Genomic DNA, 16,326 nt, shown 5'->3' with positions numbered 1-16,326 from the left:
AGGCTGCCAGTGAAAGCCAAATCCATGCCAATCGCAGTGGACAGGTTAAGGCATTTTGTCACATTAAGAGAATAAAGGGAGTGTGCAGGAGCAAGGTAGATGATTTGCTTTTGAATATAACAGCAAAGATTTTTTGTACACCAGAAAAGCTAGGTTGGTGGAGGTAGAGGAGTGGGGTGACAGGATGGAGTGTTTGGAGTGGATCAAATGAAGATTTTTTCCATATCCATCCCTGTGAGAGCTTCAAAGGGCAGACAGTAGATTGGATAGACAGATACCCAGTTTATTTTTTATTTTATTTTACAGCAAAGGAGACAGTTCAAGGGCATAAAAAAACAGAAAACAATAATGAAAAAAAAGCCCGCTACTTACTGGTCCTAAAAAGAGTACAGAGGAGTGCCCGAAAGAGAGGTCAATTTCGGAAGTACATAAACAACGCACTTACTAGTATTAAATATGATAATTGTTTCTAAATACCTTAGTGATCATTATTTAGTAGTTTTCCTGACATGGGGATGAGCACTGAGGCCACATAGCACTTTATTATATGCCACAACTTTGCTTACTTTACTTATTCACTTGGCAGAGGAGGCAGTTAAGGAGGCTGAGGCAGAAGATGTGTGTGGCAGGGATGTGACGCCTTTCATACTGCGCAGAGTCTCGGAGATCACCGCCGGCCACAGTCTTCAGTCCAGTATCCTTTGAATAAGTCCCCTTGCAAACCTTTTGAAATATATTAACCAATTTTTTTTGCAGTACAGGAAGCGACTCAAGGGCAACAAAAAGAGAGTGTAGAAAAAAAGTTTGCTAATTTCCCCTCATTATGTTATTATTTTATTGATTTTAGGCTCTCACTTTCTTCTAGTATTTTTCTTAACAAATCCAGATATCGCCCTCATCAAAAATAATGCCAAGGTTGGAGCTGAGATTGCTGTAGAGCATGCCAAGTTGTCTAATCCAGCCTTCAGGTACTGTGCCAGGGCTCATCCGTCATAATTATAAATGTCTCCTTTCAGGCATCTAAGAAATTGTCAACCTTTTAATTTTCATGACCTTATAGCCACCATATGCCTGACTTTTTTTTCACAGTAAACAGCTCAAGGCAACAAAAAGAAAACAATAATGGAAAAAAGCCTGCAAATCACTGCTCTTATAAAAAAGAGTTAAAAGGTTAACTAAAATGATGCATCAGTTAAATGATTTTTCTTTTGAGGGACTATATTTTTTTTATTATTAGAAACTTTATTTTTCAGATCTGTTCCTGCAAGCATGGAAAGCAAACCGGTCACAGGGAGTGAAGACAGCAGCAGGCCTGTATGTACCAAGGGTGTTGGCTGAATTGTACTGTCAAAGGGTGAACCTCTGTAACGTGGTACTTGTGGTCAGACTCTTCCCCTGTCAGGGCAACAAGCCGCTCTTTGTATGGTTATGAAGTACATAGTTAAAGATGAGAAGACATTGCAGCTCTCATCATCACCACTAACATTGCCATCATCTTTCTCACACTGGTCAGGGTTGAGATATCTATACCCAAGAAAAGCTGGAATCAGGAGGAGGGTGCTCAGTGAAATGGACCACACTCTCTTCATCTTGCCCACCCAGCATCTGTTTCCCAGGGAACATAGTGATGGGCCACCCACTTAATTGTGACCTGAGTGTGCTAACCACAGTACTGGACCACAGTGTTGTATTATACAAACTTCACATTTAAAGATATTTGAACAAAGCAGATTATACACTCTTTTTTAAGTGTACATGATATAAAGCTTCTAACTTGTTAAAACTAATACAATGTGAAAAAAAATGAAAGTAACTTGGATTCTAGTTGATAACACCTAACCTAGAGAGTTACAGCTTGTTTTTAATTATAAAGGTTCAGGAACCTGAGGTCTCCCTCCCCTGGTCTTGCTTAACAGAATACTTGCTAATAATTACTAATAGCATGGCCTAAAAAAATAATATATATTAAAAAAGGTCAGTGTTCTTTAACACAGTATTCTAACAGAACATAACTTTAAAAAAATTAACATGTAAGATGTTTCTATAAGTAGTGAATGGTACAAGTTTTGCCTGTAAAAACTAATCCAAATAACTGTGTATTATTAAAGTTGTTGGGTAACCATTCCTGTACTGTTGCACTTCACCCATCATGGCCATTCATACCAGGGAATGAATGAAGCTTCTTACTGACCTGAATGTGTTGCTAACGTTTACTGAGGTGTCTGGGAGCCTTGAACTTTTTGAGTGTCTGTGGCCGTGTCCTGTGTGTATATGTATATATATATATATATATATATATATATATATATATATATATATATATATATATATATATATATATATATATATATATATATATATATATATATATATATATATATATATATATATATATATACAGCTTTATATTTTTACTTGTTTTTTGGGATTTCTTGAAAGATGTGTGTGAATAATCTGTATACATCTCATACTCATTGCTTTTGAAACATATTCTGCTTGAAGTGTATGGGAGCTCAATGCTTGATGTGTCCAGTTTTGTCTATTGATGAATACAAAATGTGATATCAATATTCAGCATGTGTTACTACTACCTCTTGTTTTCATTGCATAGACACTTTCTTATAACTGTATTATAAGTACTGATTAAAACTGTATATAATGTAAAGTTTTGGCTATTCCTGTATATTACTGCTTGAAAACTCATGAAATATTTAAAAGATTCAGAATTTGAATTGATCTGTTGATAACTGAAGATGCTCCATAGATTATTTGGTAGAGATCACCTAAGAGCATCAAATATAGAACCTTGAGTAACCTTTCCACGTGAGTTTAATGTCCCTTGCTGGGCTGCCACGCGTTTAGTACAAGGCTGTTTGGTGACCGGCTGGTGATGTCTGCAGGTGGTGGTGGGCGGATGCATTGTGGACTTTCTTACGACGGTCACGGAGCCAAAAATTGAGGTAGGTGCTGGACTGATAGGCGAAATAGTTGGGCTGATTTTCTACATGTCTGAAAGGGGTGTCTGTTATTTCTCTACCAGTGATAAGCTATGAGACAGGAGTGACTATTCTTCTCGCTTCCTGTTTAATGTCCTTCACCAATCATTACCTAACAAGTTTTGACCATAAGCATAATTAGTATCCTGCCAAATCATCATTACCATCATGCTCTCCCTCTTTACTGGCACACACACACACACACACACACACAGGGGCCGGCATTCCTTTTTCATCCGGGAACCGATCAGAAAAAAAGTTAATTATTGGCCTGTCAGTATACAGAGATTAAGTTAGAGTTAGATAGACAGTTACAAGGCACTTAAGGGGACGTATTTCTAAACTTTCCATGTATTTTGAAGTTTACTGTCACGTTTATGATTCTGAAAAGGAGTTTATTCTCTCACATGTTCCTGAAGAGAGAGAGAGAGAGAGAGAGAGAGAGAGAGAGAGAGAGAGAGAGAGAGAGAGATGTGGGACAAGTATTGAACGTGTATGTGAAGGATGGAGAGAAGGCATGAGAGAGGAAGAAGAGAAGGAGGAAGGGGAGGAGGAGGGAAAAGAAGAGGAAGAAGAGGAGAAGGAATAGGAAGAGGAAGAAGATCGAGGAGAATGAAAAGGAGGAGGAGGAGAAAGAATAGGAGAAGGAAGATCGAGGAGGAGGAGAAGATCGAAGGAGGAGAAAGAAGAGGAAAAAGAGGAGGAAGAGGAAGAAAAGGAGGAGGAGAGGAAGAGGAGAATGAAAAGGAGGAAGAGGCCGGAAGGGAATGAAAATGAGGAGGAGAAGGAAGAGAAGAAAGAAGAGGAGGAGGTATTAGAAAGACAAGGAAGAGAAGGAGGGGAAAGAGAAAGATACACGAGAAACAAACACATACACACACACACACACACACACCTCACCCCCCTACCCCCCCTGTCAATACGAATGAACTAGCTTGTGTTTCCCGTGTTGATTGTATAAATTTCCGCCAAAGTTCTCGCAGTAATCTGATTTGGCGCTGAAGTTTGTAATGAGGGACGCGCCGCTAACAGTACAACTCGGGATTGATTTAAATGACCTCGTTTTTCCCTCTATGTTCCGTGATTGAGGTGCCATGGAGTTGGGAAGGAGAAATATATTAGGCTTTGTTGAGTCTGTTCATTATTGGTATGTTTATAATTCGGTTAAAAACTGCATTGGTGTATAGGTGTATTGCTCTCTCTCTCTCTCTCTCTCTCTCTCTCTCTCTCTCTCTCTCTCTTAGGTTCAATGTAATTTCACTTAAGTTTGAGGACAGACCACCTATATAGCTTTGAGAATAGGGTCTCTGTGGTCTGAAAATCTATGTAAATCTATGTAAATTTCTCTCCTATGTAAAACTATATAAACCTCTCTCCTACGGCCATTTTGGGGAAGTTTATCTTGAATACGTAAAATATGATAAACAGAATAGCAGTAATATCAAAGCAAAGCGATAGGGAAAGCAAGATATAAGGAGATTTAGGAATTTAAAACTGATACAAATTATTAGGTGCCGTTGGAAAGGCTTACGTCATCCTTTTCCCCCGCACGCCAACACAATCCAGGGTGTTGGAAGCCCTATACTGACTTCTTAAAAAGGTACACACACATACATTTAATTGATTTCCCTGTTTTGATAAAGGTAGTTAAGGAGATAAGACCCGGAATATGATAACAGAAACCATGAAGACTAAGTAAAGTGCATGGAAGTTTACTGGTTGCATGCACTTTTTTCTTTTAATTTCCTTCTTTCTTTTATCATATTCCTCTTATTATTTCCTTCAATGCAAATAAGTGACAAGGATATTGGACACGTTTCTTATATTACTGCAAATCCCATTATGTATTCGCTTGGGGCTGGGGTGACGTCCTCCTCCTCCTTTGTCGTGTACTTTTGCAACCATAAATCATCAATCAATTAGGTAGTTAAGCTGTTAAGGGCTGGGTGATTATGATATGCTCTGCCGCTGTATGATATGGCCAGAGTCGGGGAGAAGGGGAATTAGGCTATACGTTATTGCATCTTTACCGCTTATATGCTCAGTGTCTCTTACCCAACGCTCCTGGTTTAAATACTAGCTGCTGGGATTTAAACACTACCAATTTTATCTCTAAACGTTGGGTAGGAGGGAGTGAGGTCAAGCGGTGTAGTTTAAAAATGGCGTCCAGGGAGCTCGTTGCCAGACACTCGTTTTGGGTTATGTGGGTGTGGGTGTTTTGTTTTCGCCCTCTGTCATTACAAAAGCGTTAATTACTTTTACTCGGCTGCTCCGTGTAAAGTTCCTGAGCAACATAATTCCTCGGCGGCGCCCATGTCGCCAATACATCACTGATAATCCTTGTCTCCGCCCCCATTGTGACCCCGCCAGTATTTCAAAGGGCTAGGTCCCCCACTCCCTTTCCTGACCACAATTCAGTCACGCCTCAAAAAAAACTGTCCATACCCCCCCGCGGCCTGGCCCTCCCCGACTGCACGCCAGCAAATGTCCTTCCTCTGTTCTCACGTCGGCGAAAAGTTTGGAATTAAGACAGTGATGGGCCGGAGTGATCGCTGTCCACCCCCCCCATGAGCCTGTGGTGATCAGAACGGCTCAGCACGCAACAAGTCAAGACATAATAATAAATTTTGGATATCTTGTATGTGAATACCGTCACGGCAAAATCTGCTGACTGCATTACATGCACGGAGGATATATACAAAACTTTTTTTATAGCCTCATAGTGTTTTCAAGGATACCTTCAGGATGGTAAACCGTCTAAGAGAAATTCGTGACAAGAGAAGGTTAACTGATTTCTCCGACAGGTGTTCAGGGCAGGAAGGATACCTTAACACACACACACACACACACACACACACCAAGTTACCTATTATTGTAACGTGGCAAAGTATCAGTTTCCCGAGCTCAGTTCTCCCTCTCCTCTTCTTCGTTTCCACCATTACTCTATTTTTTCATCCTCCTCCTCTCCTCGCCAAGACATTGCTCAAGTTTCCTAATTACCAGGAAAGTTGAGGAATACGTGCAAAACACGCGCCGCCTCGGGGCTCTCGTGGCGTCCAACATTTTGGTGGGGCCCGAGCCGGGGTGTCGGCACCGGCCGCTGCAGGCCGTACAGAAGCGTGTCCAGAACACCAAATTATGCATGAGGCAATTTTGCAACACATGGCCATTTAGAATAAATCGACAGCTCTGTCTTCAAGGCTGATATTGTTGCATAGGCTTATGTTTGTGACCAGCAGCTGAACTAAAATATTTATTTTTTTGTATATGTGTTGGGGGGAGGAGGGGAGTGAGGCGCGGCGCGTCTCTGCCTCTTTTTAGATCCAGCCTCCGTTCAACTTTGAACCGTCTGCGTGCCCGACCTTCATTATCTCGGCCCTTTCGTCTCCAGACCAGATGACGTCTCAGGGTGTAGGTTTTCAAATTTTCTTTGTTTCTTTCCTTCCCTTTTCATTCTTTCATTTCGTCATTACTATCTAACTTACCTTTTATTTATTTATTTATATATATTTTTTGGTGATAGATATGTCTTATAAGCAAATAGCGTTCCAACTCGCCACTTAGAGCTTAGAATGTCCATTTAGCCTACTATGAAGTGTGCATTGATGATCAGAACTCCGGGGATAGAGCTAAGGGCGTGGCTGCCTCACACCTTCCTTTCTGCTCCTGTTGCTTCTGCTGGAGGTGATTCAATGGTCTCCTTCTGCTGGGTGTTGTGCTTTCTGCTGGTGTGTTGCGATCTGTGCACCTTCGACTTTGCTCCTTACCTGTTTTCTTGTTTTTTTTTGTCGAGAAGTAGTGGTCAAAGGTAGTAGGTTATTCAGTAGTATTCAAAGTAGTATTCAAAATATTATTCAAAGAAGTATTCAGTCATTTACATAACTATTCATTCTTTACCTTATCTTTTTTCTTAAGGGATCACTTTATATTCATCTTTTTATTAATTTATCATCTTTCCACTCTCCTTCTTCATCATTTTATATACCTAACGATCTATCTATAGCTATGAGTGCATAATATCTGCTTATATTGAACCTCTTCATTCCAAACGCTGACATTATTAGGCTATTCATCCGTTACCTATTTTTTTCCCTATCACTTTACCTTTTTATCAGCTTATCACTTTCTCTACCTTCGCCCTTTATTTTGACGATCCATCTAGATATGCAAATGTTTCACTTTATATCTATCTTCTTATCAGTTTAATACCTTCTCTTCCTCTTTATCTACAATCTTTTTAGCTATGAATGCATCTATCTGTCTAAATATTGCATCTCCACTACATACTCTATCTTCACTACACCCAGAACCAAATAAAATATAACATGTAAACCGATTCTTGAGGGGAGAGAGAGAAGGGTTCACACCAACACCTTCCCACACGAAGCTAAAATGCAGCCAGCCACAACAGCAGCATTTTACCGGGAACAAAGGCAGCTTGGCGGGGGACACAAAATACAGCCAAGAGAGTCTTCTGCTCGATTACACGTGAGGGGGAAGGGTAGGAGAGGGGGAAGGAGGAAGAAGCGAAGGTGGTGGCATTAGTGGTGCAGTTTGAGGACGGGTTGGAGGTGGGGGGGAGGGGATGGGGGGAATGCAGTGGTGTTGTTTTGGTGGTTCCTGTGGTGTTGGGCGTGTTGGTGTTTATTATTATTATTATTATTATTATTATTATTATTATTATTATTATTATTGTTGTTGTTGTTGTTGTTGTTGTTCTCGTTCTTCTTCTTCTTCTTTGGGTATTGTTTCTAGTGGTATTATTAGCTACTACCACTACTACTACTACTACTACTACTACGGTACCACTACTACCACCACTACTACAACTACCACACACTCAACCCCAATCATAATAGCCCCATAGAGACATGACAGCTCGTAGGGGGGACTCAGATAGGAAGAAGGTTCAAGGGTAATAAAAAATGTAGGCGGTCATTAAGTCATTATATATTTAGCGCATATAACAAGCTGTGAAGGTAACAACATGACACGAATGGCCAGAATGGGATGGTGACGCATCAACTAACACAGAATAGTACGAGGTGTGTGTGTGTGTGTGTGTGTGTGTGTGTGTGTGGTATTAAGTGGGGATAGTGGTTGTTATTCCGTGTGTGTGTGTGTGTGTGTGTGTGTGTGTGTGAGCTACTGGTGATGGTGGTTGGGGATTGTTATTCTGTGTGTGTGTGTGTGTGTGTGTGTGTGTGTGTGTGTGAGCCTGGGACTACCACAGATACTCTCAACAAATACAAACAAACGAACAAACAAACAAACAAAACAACTATAGAGGGAAATGAAAACGGTTATGAAAACAATGTCCACTTGATATGTGACGTTTATTCCCGTCAGTGGAAATGAGTTATGGCTTCTCTTTATTTATTATTATTATTATTATTATTATTATTATTATTATTATTATTATTATTATTATTATTATTATTATTATTATTACTTCTTTATTTCTTTACGAGTGGAGGAGCCTCACGTGTAGTGTCCGCTGTGTCTACCTCGGTACAATAGTGTGTGTGTGTGTGTGTGTGTGTGTGTGTGTGTGTGTGTGTGTGTTCAGTGGTATTTGGTAGCCTTGACAAACGAATATTACAAGGACAGACTATATACAAGAGTGTGTGTGTGTGTGTGTGTGTGTGTGTGTGTGGTTACAATATACATCATTATTTGGAGAACGTGGCACCGAGTAGGCAATATCGTATGTATCGAAGCAACTATACAAGTGACGTGACTGCTGGAATTATAGTAGTACATTTTGCGCTACACGTGTGACGGGCGGTGGTGAGGGAGGAAGGCTGCCCACCACGCCCACCCGAGGCCTGCTTGCGAGGGGGCGGGGCCGGGGTCACTCGAGGTACTGAAAATATAGTGACATTCTCGTCCTTATACCAGTTAGTAGCGTGATAAAAAGGTATGTACACTGAAGATCGGGGCCCACGGTGGATTTAGTGAGCCTTGGTAAATCGATGGATGTTAATATATATACGAGTACACTGTAAGGAAGCTATGGTGTGAATACTGTCGGCATTTGACTTTAAGTATACATGGCTGGAAGTGTGAAAATCAGGTTGTATTAATTTTTCATTCTCAGTCTCAAAGCGATATTTTCAGTGTGAGTTGAGTACGCTATAAAGAAACTATGGTGTGAATACTGTCATTGTAACGCATTTAACTTTAATTATACATGGTTGGAAGTATGAAAATCAGGTTGTATTAATTTTTCTTTCTCAGTCTCAAAGCGATATTTTCAGTGTGAGTTGAGTACGCTATAAAGAAACTATGATGTGAATACTGTCATTGTAACGCATTTAACTTTAAGTATACATGGTTGGAAGTGTGAAAATTAGGTTGTATTCATTTTTCATTCTCAGTCTCAAGAGCGATATTTTCAGTGAGAGTTGAGTACGCTATAAAGAAACCATGATGTGAATACTGTCATTGTAACGCATTTAACTTTAATTATACATGGTTGGAAGTATGAAAATTAGGTTGTATTCATTTTTCATTCTCAGTCTCAAGAGCGATATTTTCAGTGTGAGTTGAGTACGCTGTAAATAAACTATGGTGTGAATACTGTCATTGTAACGCACTTCAGTTTACTTCTGCGTGGCTGGAAGTGTTAAGATTAGGTTGCTTGCTCATGTTTTCATTTTCTTAATCTCAAAAGCGACATTTCCAGTTTAAGTTCATCACAACGTCACGTCCCGATGAAAAGTCTTATACTCTCTTTGAAATATTATGCGTGTATTATTTTCGGCATTATTTACAAGATGGCTGGCGTGGCCGCGGGTCCCATTCGCTCCGCAGCACTCTCTTAATTAACACTACAACGAACGGGGCCGCCTCGCCGCGGGGCCGAGCAGCTCGTGTCGGGGGAAGGGTGTCGGGGCAAGATCCGGAAACTGGTCGGGAAGATGGACGGCAAGACAAATTTTTAAGCTAATGGTTAACACCTAAATTCCTCTAAATTTCTGACCTCTAATAACACATTTTGGGAAACATAGTCACGGAACGCACTTGGGCGCGTCGTGTATAGTTCGTTACAGCAGCAGAGCAGTGTGTGGTGACGTCCGCTGCTGCCGCTTAGAAACAGTCCAATGACTCGTTTTGCATCGTACTTGAATGTTTTAAATTCTGTTTATTTTCGGAGCTCCTCGTTGATGGGTGTGATGGGTTGTGTTCTATTGTTTTTGTTTTCCGACGTAAAATAAACCTGTAGCTAATACTGTGTACGTAATACTGCTGAACGTAAGTCAGAGCTACTGATTGGGCGTTCATTGCTGGCGTCATCCTTGCGTCGCCTCGCTGTTTGTCGTGCCGTGTCAGGGTGGATGAAGTGTGTTCCGTTTGAGGCTGTCGGTGGATAATCGAGTGAGTCACGTGCTGCGGCGCACAACACAGGGCGTGTAGGCCGGGCCGCCGGGCGCGCCCTGCAGGGCTGGAAACAATCAAGGGCTGGACTGTACACAGGTCACGCTGGCGGGGGCGCCGCCCACAACAGAGACGAGGAGAGGACTGTAACATTAACACGTGGTAACTTAGACGGCCACGAGGGTAACCAGGCACTGTTACACTGCGCGTGAGTCTCCGGGGACGACGCCGCAAGGCTCCGGGAGGCATCGCGGAGGCTGGCCGGGGCCGCGGGAGGCAGCGGGGCGTGCGTGGCGCTCAGTCCACACAGACTTGGAATTTATAAGCATTATGGAGACTGGCATGCTGAAAGTTAACATGGAGTATTTCCTGTTTTAAAGCTAGTATTGTATTTTTATAATTTTGTCTCTAAGTGGTGTAGCATGCAAACCCAATTTTTTTCGCTGCAAACTTCGAATACGTGTCAAGACTTAATCTTAATGGTCCCTTAATTGCTGTTCCACCTTATCATTATCATTACTTTCCTGGGTCGTGACTTGTTCCGAAGTGGCCGCCAGCCTCGCGCGGGCCCCAGGGACTCACGCGGCACGAAGCGTACACGCGAGATTAGCCTCTTGGCGCTACACTAATGGTAAATCTCCTCCTGTAATCGGAGGTACCCGCATCATCCCATAGATAGCCTGACAGGTGTGGCTGGGGACAGGTGTGACAGAACAGGTAAAGCTGGGAGGAAACACCTGGGGGAAAGTGTACGTGGGGGGATACAAGTGTCCGTATTGGAGGAAGTGTCGGGGCAGGCTCGCTATCTCTAATGGTTCTGGAAGAGAGAAGGGGACCAGAAAGTGAGTGTGTGAAGATGTGTGGTCGGGGGAAGGTGAAGATGGTCAGTTTGGCGGACTCAGGAAGAGGAAATCAACACTATCATTATCGTTACTGTTATCATCATTCAGTGTATAAATGAGTATAAGACAGATACCTCAGGAAACAAACAGTACCGCTGCGAGAGTTATGTGGTGGCGATGCGTAGCGGGTGACGTGTCCACGCGGGAACGGACAGATGAGTGTGTACAGAGACCATGAGTATGCGTGTGTATGCATGTACGTGTAAACTAGATATATTCAAAAAGATATATATAGGAATGAAAAAAAGCTCATCTCGCACCATCCTACACAATGGTCACATGGAAAAATAAGGAGCTAGTCTGGCGGCCGCGGGAGGCCGTGCACTGATACCGAGTGCCGGCAACGCCCACCCCTGCGTCAGGAGGTGGGGTGGTGGTGGTTTGGGGGCTGGGAAGTAGCTGCCGGCCTCGCCTCCACCCGGGGGCGGCGGGGGCTGGGGGCACCACCGCTGCGGCTGTCGTGCTGCCGGAGCCCACAGCGGCGGCGCCCCCTTCCCGCCGCCCCCGAGGCCGCTCTCACGTTACTGGAAACACTTCGGTATTATATGTACAATAAAAAAGGAACACAGGTACTTAAGAAAGTATTATGATAAAAAAGAACATTCCTATTTGTACAAACATTAGGTCTTCCTCATATACATCATGCTAGTAATTACAGTGATATCGTTACTATCATAGACAACGTTATAACAGTGGCGGAATAGATGCACGCAGCCTGGCGCGGCGGCGGCCACCACGACGACCCTCGACGGCAGACACACGTTTCGTTGAGCACCGCAGTGTTTGGCCATCACGGCCCGTCATGCAGTGGTCGGGGCGTGTGGTCGGGGTCCGGCGGGGCGGGAATTTAGGCGTGGAGTCAAGAGTTTGGGGCCGACCCCGCCGCGGCCGCCACCGCCGCCCGCCCGGCCGCCCCGGGGGCGCGGGTACAGTGGCAGGGCGGAGGCGGTGCTGCAGGTGAAGGTTCCTAGGGCGGGGCGCGCCGGGGTGCGGGGCGGCGGCGGCGGCGTGGGCGGGGCGGCGTGTCTGCTGTGTGTTTCTTGTCGGCCGAGTCACCCGAGCACAGGTCACAGCTACTGTAAAGCGTATCATAATATTACCCTTTGGGTCGATGTCTGGTAGTATTGTCCAGTGAGAAGGTGGCGTTCGTGAGTTGATGCTGCTACTCCCTCCCTCCCGCTACGAATCTGCGTGTGGCTACGGAGTGGAAAGGTATACACTAGGCTCGCTACGGTATGAGGCGCTTAATTACAGGTGTGGACTTGTCATCAATACTTGCTAATAACACAGAGTGACGTCAGTGTGATCCAAGGTGCACGACGCAGGGCTGTCACGTGAGACCGCACCAACGCCGGCGATACGGAGCGGTCACACCGACGCAGTCCTGACGAAGGTGGCGGGCAGGGTGGCGCGCCGCAGGGCTGCTGTTCTCTGGGCACCGCAGGGCAGGCCGGGTGTTGCTGGGGCCTTCGTGCTTTGTCGATGTCGCGAACCGCTTAACTGCCTGCTTGCCTGCCTGCTGTCTGCCCTCACATCCCTCTATTTCCTCTGTCCCCTCAATCCGCTCTTCCCTCCCCTCCCACGGCTCCCATCCTTCTTCATCTCTCTTTTCTTTGGGTGGAACAAGATCCGGTCCGCTGGGATGTGACGCTTTCATCCTCTGCGGCCCATTATCGTGAAGCTGCTCCCTCCTCCCCTCCGGCGTGGTGTGGCTTTAGCCCGTATTCCTACACGTATCGGCGCCTCAGTTCGCCTGTTTGAAAAGCCTCTCATAGTAGTAGTTGCTGGGATTTCCATGGACTGTTTTGTGATCGTAGGGATAGTTCTACACGACCTCTACGCCCTGAACGGAAAAATTACCAATGAAAACCCATTCAATTTTCTCTGTGGACTTGGAAACAGTCGTAATGGGGGCTTCATACGTTTAAAGAATATGAACCTTTGGCCTTATGTCTCTTATGAACGCGTCGGTCCCCTTCCTTCCTTCCTGACGGACGTGACTTCCTTCCATTCTTCCTCCGCGGGGATGTGACTCTCTCCTTCCTCTCCCGGGATGTGGTTCTCTCCTTCCCTTCCTCCCATGGGTGTGGCTCTCCCCTTCTCGTTTTCCCCAGTTGGTGTGGCTCCTCTCCTCCTCTCCTTTCATTCTTCCCCGGGGATTGTTGATTTCTTTTCCTCTTCCTCGGCGGGGGTGTCACGTCCGACCTGTGGAAGAAAGAGAAAACACTGTAGAAACGAATACAAAGGCACGTGCTGTCAGTCCTTCATCTTATTCCCACAAGCACAACCAATATAGAGACACAGGGTATGGTTTTAGTGGTGCATAGGATAATTTGATAGAGTATGTACTATGTATGTATGTATGGAAAGGAAGGGAAGAGGAGGAGTGGAATGTGGGGAAGGGAAAGTAATGGAAAGGAAGGGAAGGGAATAAGAGGAAAGTGAAGGGAGTTGAAGGGAGTTGAAGGGCATCTCCACCACCATCACCCATCACCATTTTTCACCTCACCATCACACTCAGCATCACCATATGACACCATCACCACTAAAATCACCCCTCACCATACTCTTCCCTTCCATCACCCCCCCCACCACCACAATCACCACCACCACCACCACCACCACCACCACCATCATTGCTCTCCTCGCCCGCTGTTGACATTTAATCTGCTACATGATTCTCGCTGCCATGACTACCGCGGCGAGAGAGAGAGAGAGAGAGAGAGAGAGAGAGAGAGAGAGAGAGAGAGAGAGAGAGAGAGAGAGAGAGAGAGAGAGAGAGAGAGAGAGAGAGAGAGAGAGAGAGAGAGAGAGAGAGAGAGAGAGAGAGAGAGAGAGAGAGAGAGAGAGAGAGAGAGAGAGAGAGAGAGAGAGAGAGAGAGAGAGAGAGAGAGAGAGAGAGAGATGGGTAAGGGAAAATTTGTGTGCATGAGTGTGTGTTTAAGAGATAGATAGATAGATACATAGATAGATAGATAGATAGATAAACAGATAGATAGACACAGGACACACCGAGGAAAAAAATGCTGTAAAAGAGCAAGTAAAAAAATATAAGTTAGGATAGAAATAAAAAAAAAAAAAAATTACCACCACCACCAACAACAACAACAATAAGCAGCCACAACAAGGACAGAATCACCCTCCTTGCTTTCACCTGTAATTGCCAAAAGTTAAGGACAGCCAGGTAAGTGCTTTTCCGCCCCGAGACGCAAACCACGACACGAACGAAACGAGACAATATGAAAAGATGGACCTAAATGGAGTGAAAACCTAAGGGAATCGCATGAGTGGAAGAGGAAGAGAAGGAAAGGGATGGCATGGGAAGGGATGGGATGGAAAGGGAAGGGATGATAATGGATAGGAAGGTAATGCATTGGATGGGAAAGGAAGGGATGGGAAGAGAAGAGATTTGATGGCAAAGGATGGAAAGGGATGGGATGGGAAAGGAAGGGATGGTATGGGAAGGGATGGGGTAGAGATGGGTTGGAAAGTAAAGGGAAGGGGAGGGGATGGGATGGGAAGGGAAAGGAAAGGAAGGGAAGGGATGGGGTAGAGATGGGTTGGAAAGTAAAGGGAAAGGATGGGATAGGAGGGGATGGGATGGGAAGGGATAGGAAGGGAAAAGAAAGGAAGGGAAGGGAAGAGATGGAAAATTATTGGAAAGAAAGGGAAGGATAGAGAAGGTATGGGATGGGAAGGAAAGGGATGGAATGGGAAGGGATAGGAAGGGAAAGGAAACGAAGGGAAGGGAAGAGATGGAAAATTATTGGAAAGTAAGGGAAGGAATGAGAAGGGAAGGGAAGTAAAGGGATGGTAAGGGAAGGGATGAGATGGGATGTGAAGGGATGAGATGGGATAGGAAGGGATGGGAAAGAAAAAGGAAGGAATGGGAAGCAAAGGAAGGGAAGGGAAGGGCAAGGGAAACTGTTTGGTAAATGTCGTTTTTTCTCCTTTTAATGCTTTATGTCACAATGTTTTTATAGTGTCCATTTTATTCTCCTTTTCCTTTACTTTTTGATACAGTAACCGCATTAGACTTGGTGAGGGATTAGAAAGGTATCCACTTGTTATTTTATGCAGAGTTATTTAAACCCTAACCTGTACTCCTGTTTAAATGTATGTCACGATGTTCGGTTGGTCTATTTATATTCTGTCTATTTTCTATTCCTGTGCCTTGCTGACTGACTAACCTGAGTGTGTGTTTTTGTTTTGGACAGGTGAGTGAGTTCCGGAGGGCGCAGCGATGGACCGGGCGAAGAGTGAGTACGAAAAGATATGCCTTGTGAAGAATAGGCCTGGTTTTGACTCCCTCTCCCTCTATCTATCTATCTATCTCCCTCTTTCTCTACCCGATGCAAAGATGAGGTTTCCACGCCGTTTATTGTTTACAGGAGGAAGCATAAGTAGGTTTAGGACACTCGTTCTTTTTATTTTATTTATTTATTTATTCTTAAGTTTATGTCCTTTCTCTGCGTCTATATCTGCCCGTCTGTACCCCCACCTACATCCTCCCCCCCCACCACACATATCTCCCCTCTTCTCTCCCCCCTACACATTCCCCCCTCTTTCCTCCCCTTCCCACTCCCCCTCCCCCCCACCTGCCCCCCTCCCCCCTTCACACACATACACGTATAGAGGTAAACGTATTTATAGTCACCGTGTGTGTGGCTCGACGTTAGGTAAGTGTGAGAGAGAGAGAGAGAGAGAGAGAGAGAGAGAGAGAGAGAGAGAGAGAGAGAGAGAGAGAGAGAGAGACCACCTGAGCGTGTAGTGGACCAAAATACAAGCACGGGGGGAGGGAGGGAGGGGGCAGGGGGGGAGGGAGGGGGTGGGGGGGAGGGAGGGGGTGGGGGGGCGTGAGGTTGTGGCTCAGAATAATTCCCTTCCACAACCTGAAGGGATCCTGGGAACGCTGCCCCCCCACCCCCCCACGCGTCTTAGGGGGGGGGTCCTATTGGGGGGAGGAGGAGAAGGAGGAGGAGGAGGAGGGGGCAGTGGGTAGGGCGAAGTCGTGGTGGGGATGAGGAAGAGGAGGAGGAGGAGGAGAG

At 44.8% G+C, this 16,326-nt stretch overlaps 2 protein-coding genes across 3 annotated transcripts in view; one reads left to right on the top strand and one right to left on the bottom strand.

Moving 5' to 3' along the window:
* The window catches only part of LOC127002181 (pseudouridine-5'-phosphate glycosidase-like), a 51,346-nt gene that overhangs the window by 3,695 nt on the left and 31,325 nt on the right, over positions 1-16,326 (top strand). Inside the window, exons 7-10 of one of the 2 annotated variants that reach the window (XM_050867866.1) lie at positions 587-694; positions 887-968; positions 1,254-1,314; positions 2,901-2,960. In XM_050867866.1, the coding sequence (XP_050723823.1) occupies positions 587-694; positions 887-968; positions 1,254-1,314; positions 2,901-2,960 (311 nt within the window). Of the gene's footprint in view, positions 1-586; positions 695-886; positions 969-1,253; positions 1,315-1,513; positions 2,261-2,900; positions 2,961-16,326 lie in introns of those variants that run through there. The other variant, XM_050867867.1, reaches the window with a different exon arrangement.
* Positions 9,500-16,326, bottom strand: part of LOC127002180 (leukocyte antigen CD37-like) — a 76,920-nt gene continuing 70,093 nt past the window's right edge. Inside the window, exon 2 of the mRNA XM_050867865.1 lies at positions 9,500-13,483. The gene's annotated coding sequence lies outside the window, so the exon portion shown is untranslated. The remainder of the gene's footprint in view (positions 13,484-16,326) is intronic.

Source organism: Eriocheir sinensis, chromosome 22 (assembly GCF_024679095.1).
Source record: "Eriocheir sinensis breed Jianghai 21 chromosome 22, ASM2467909v1, whole genome shotgun sequence".
NCBI lineage: Eukaryota > Metazoa > Arthropoda > Malacostraca > Decapoda > Varunidae > Eriocheir > Eriocheir sinensis.
This window is presented reverse-complemented; position numbering and strand designations above follow the sequence as displayed.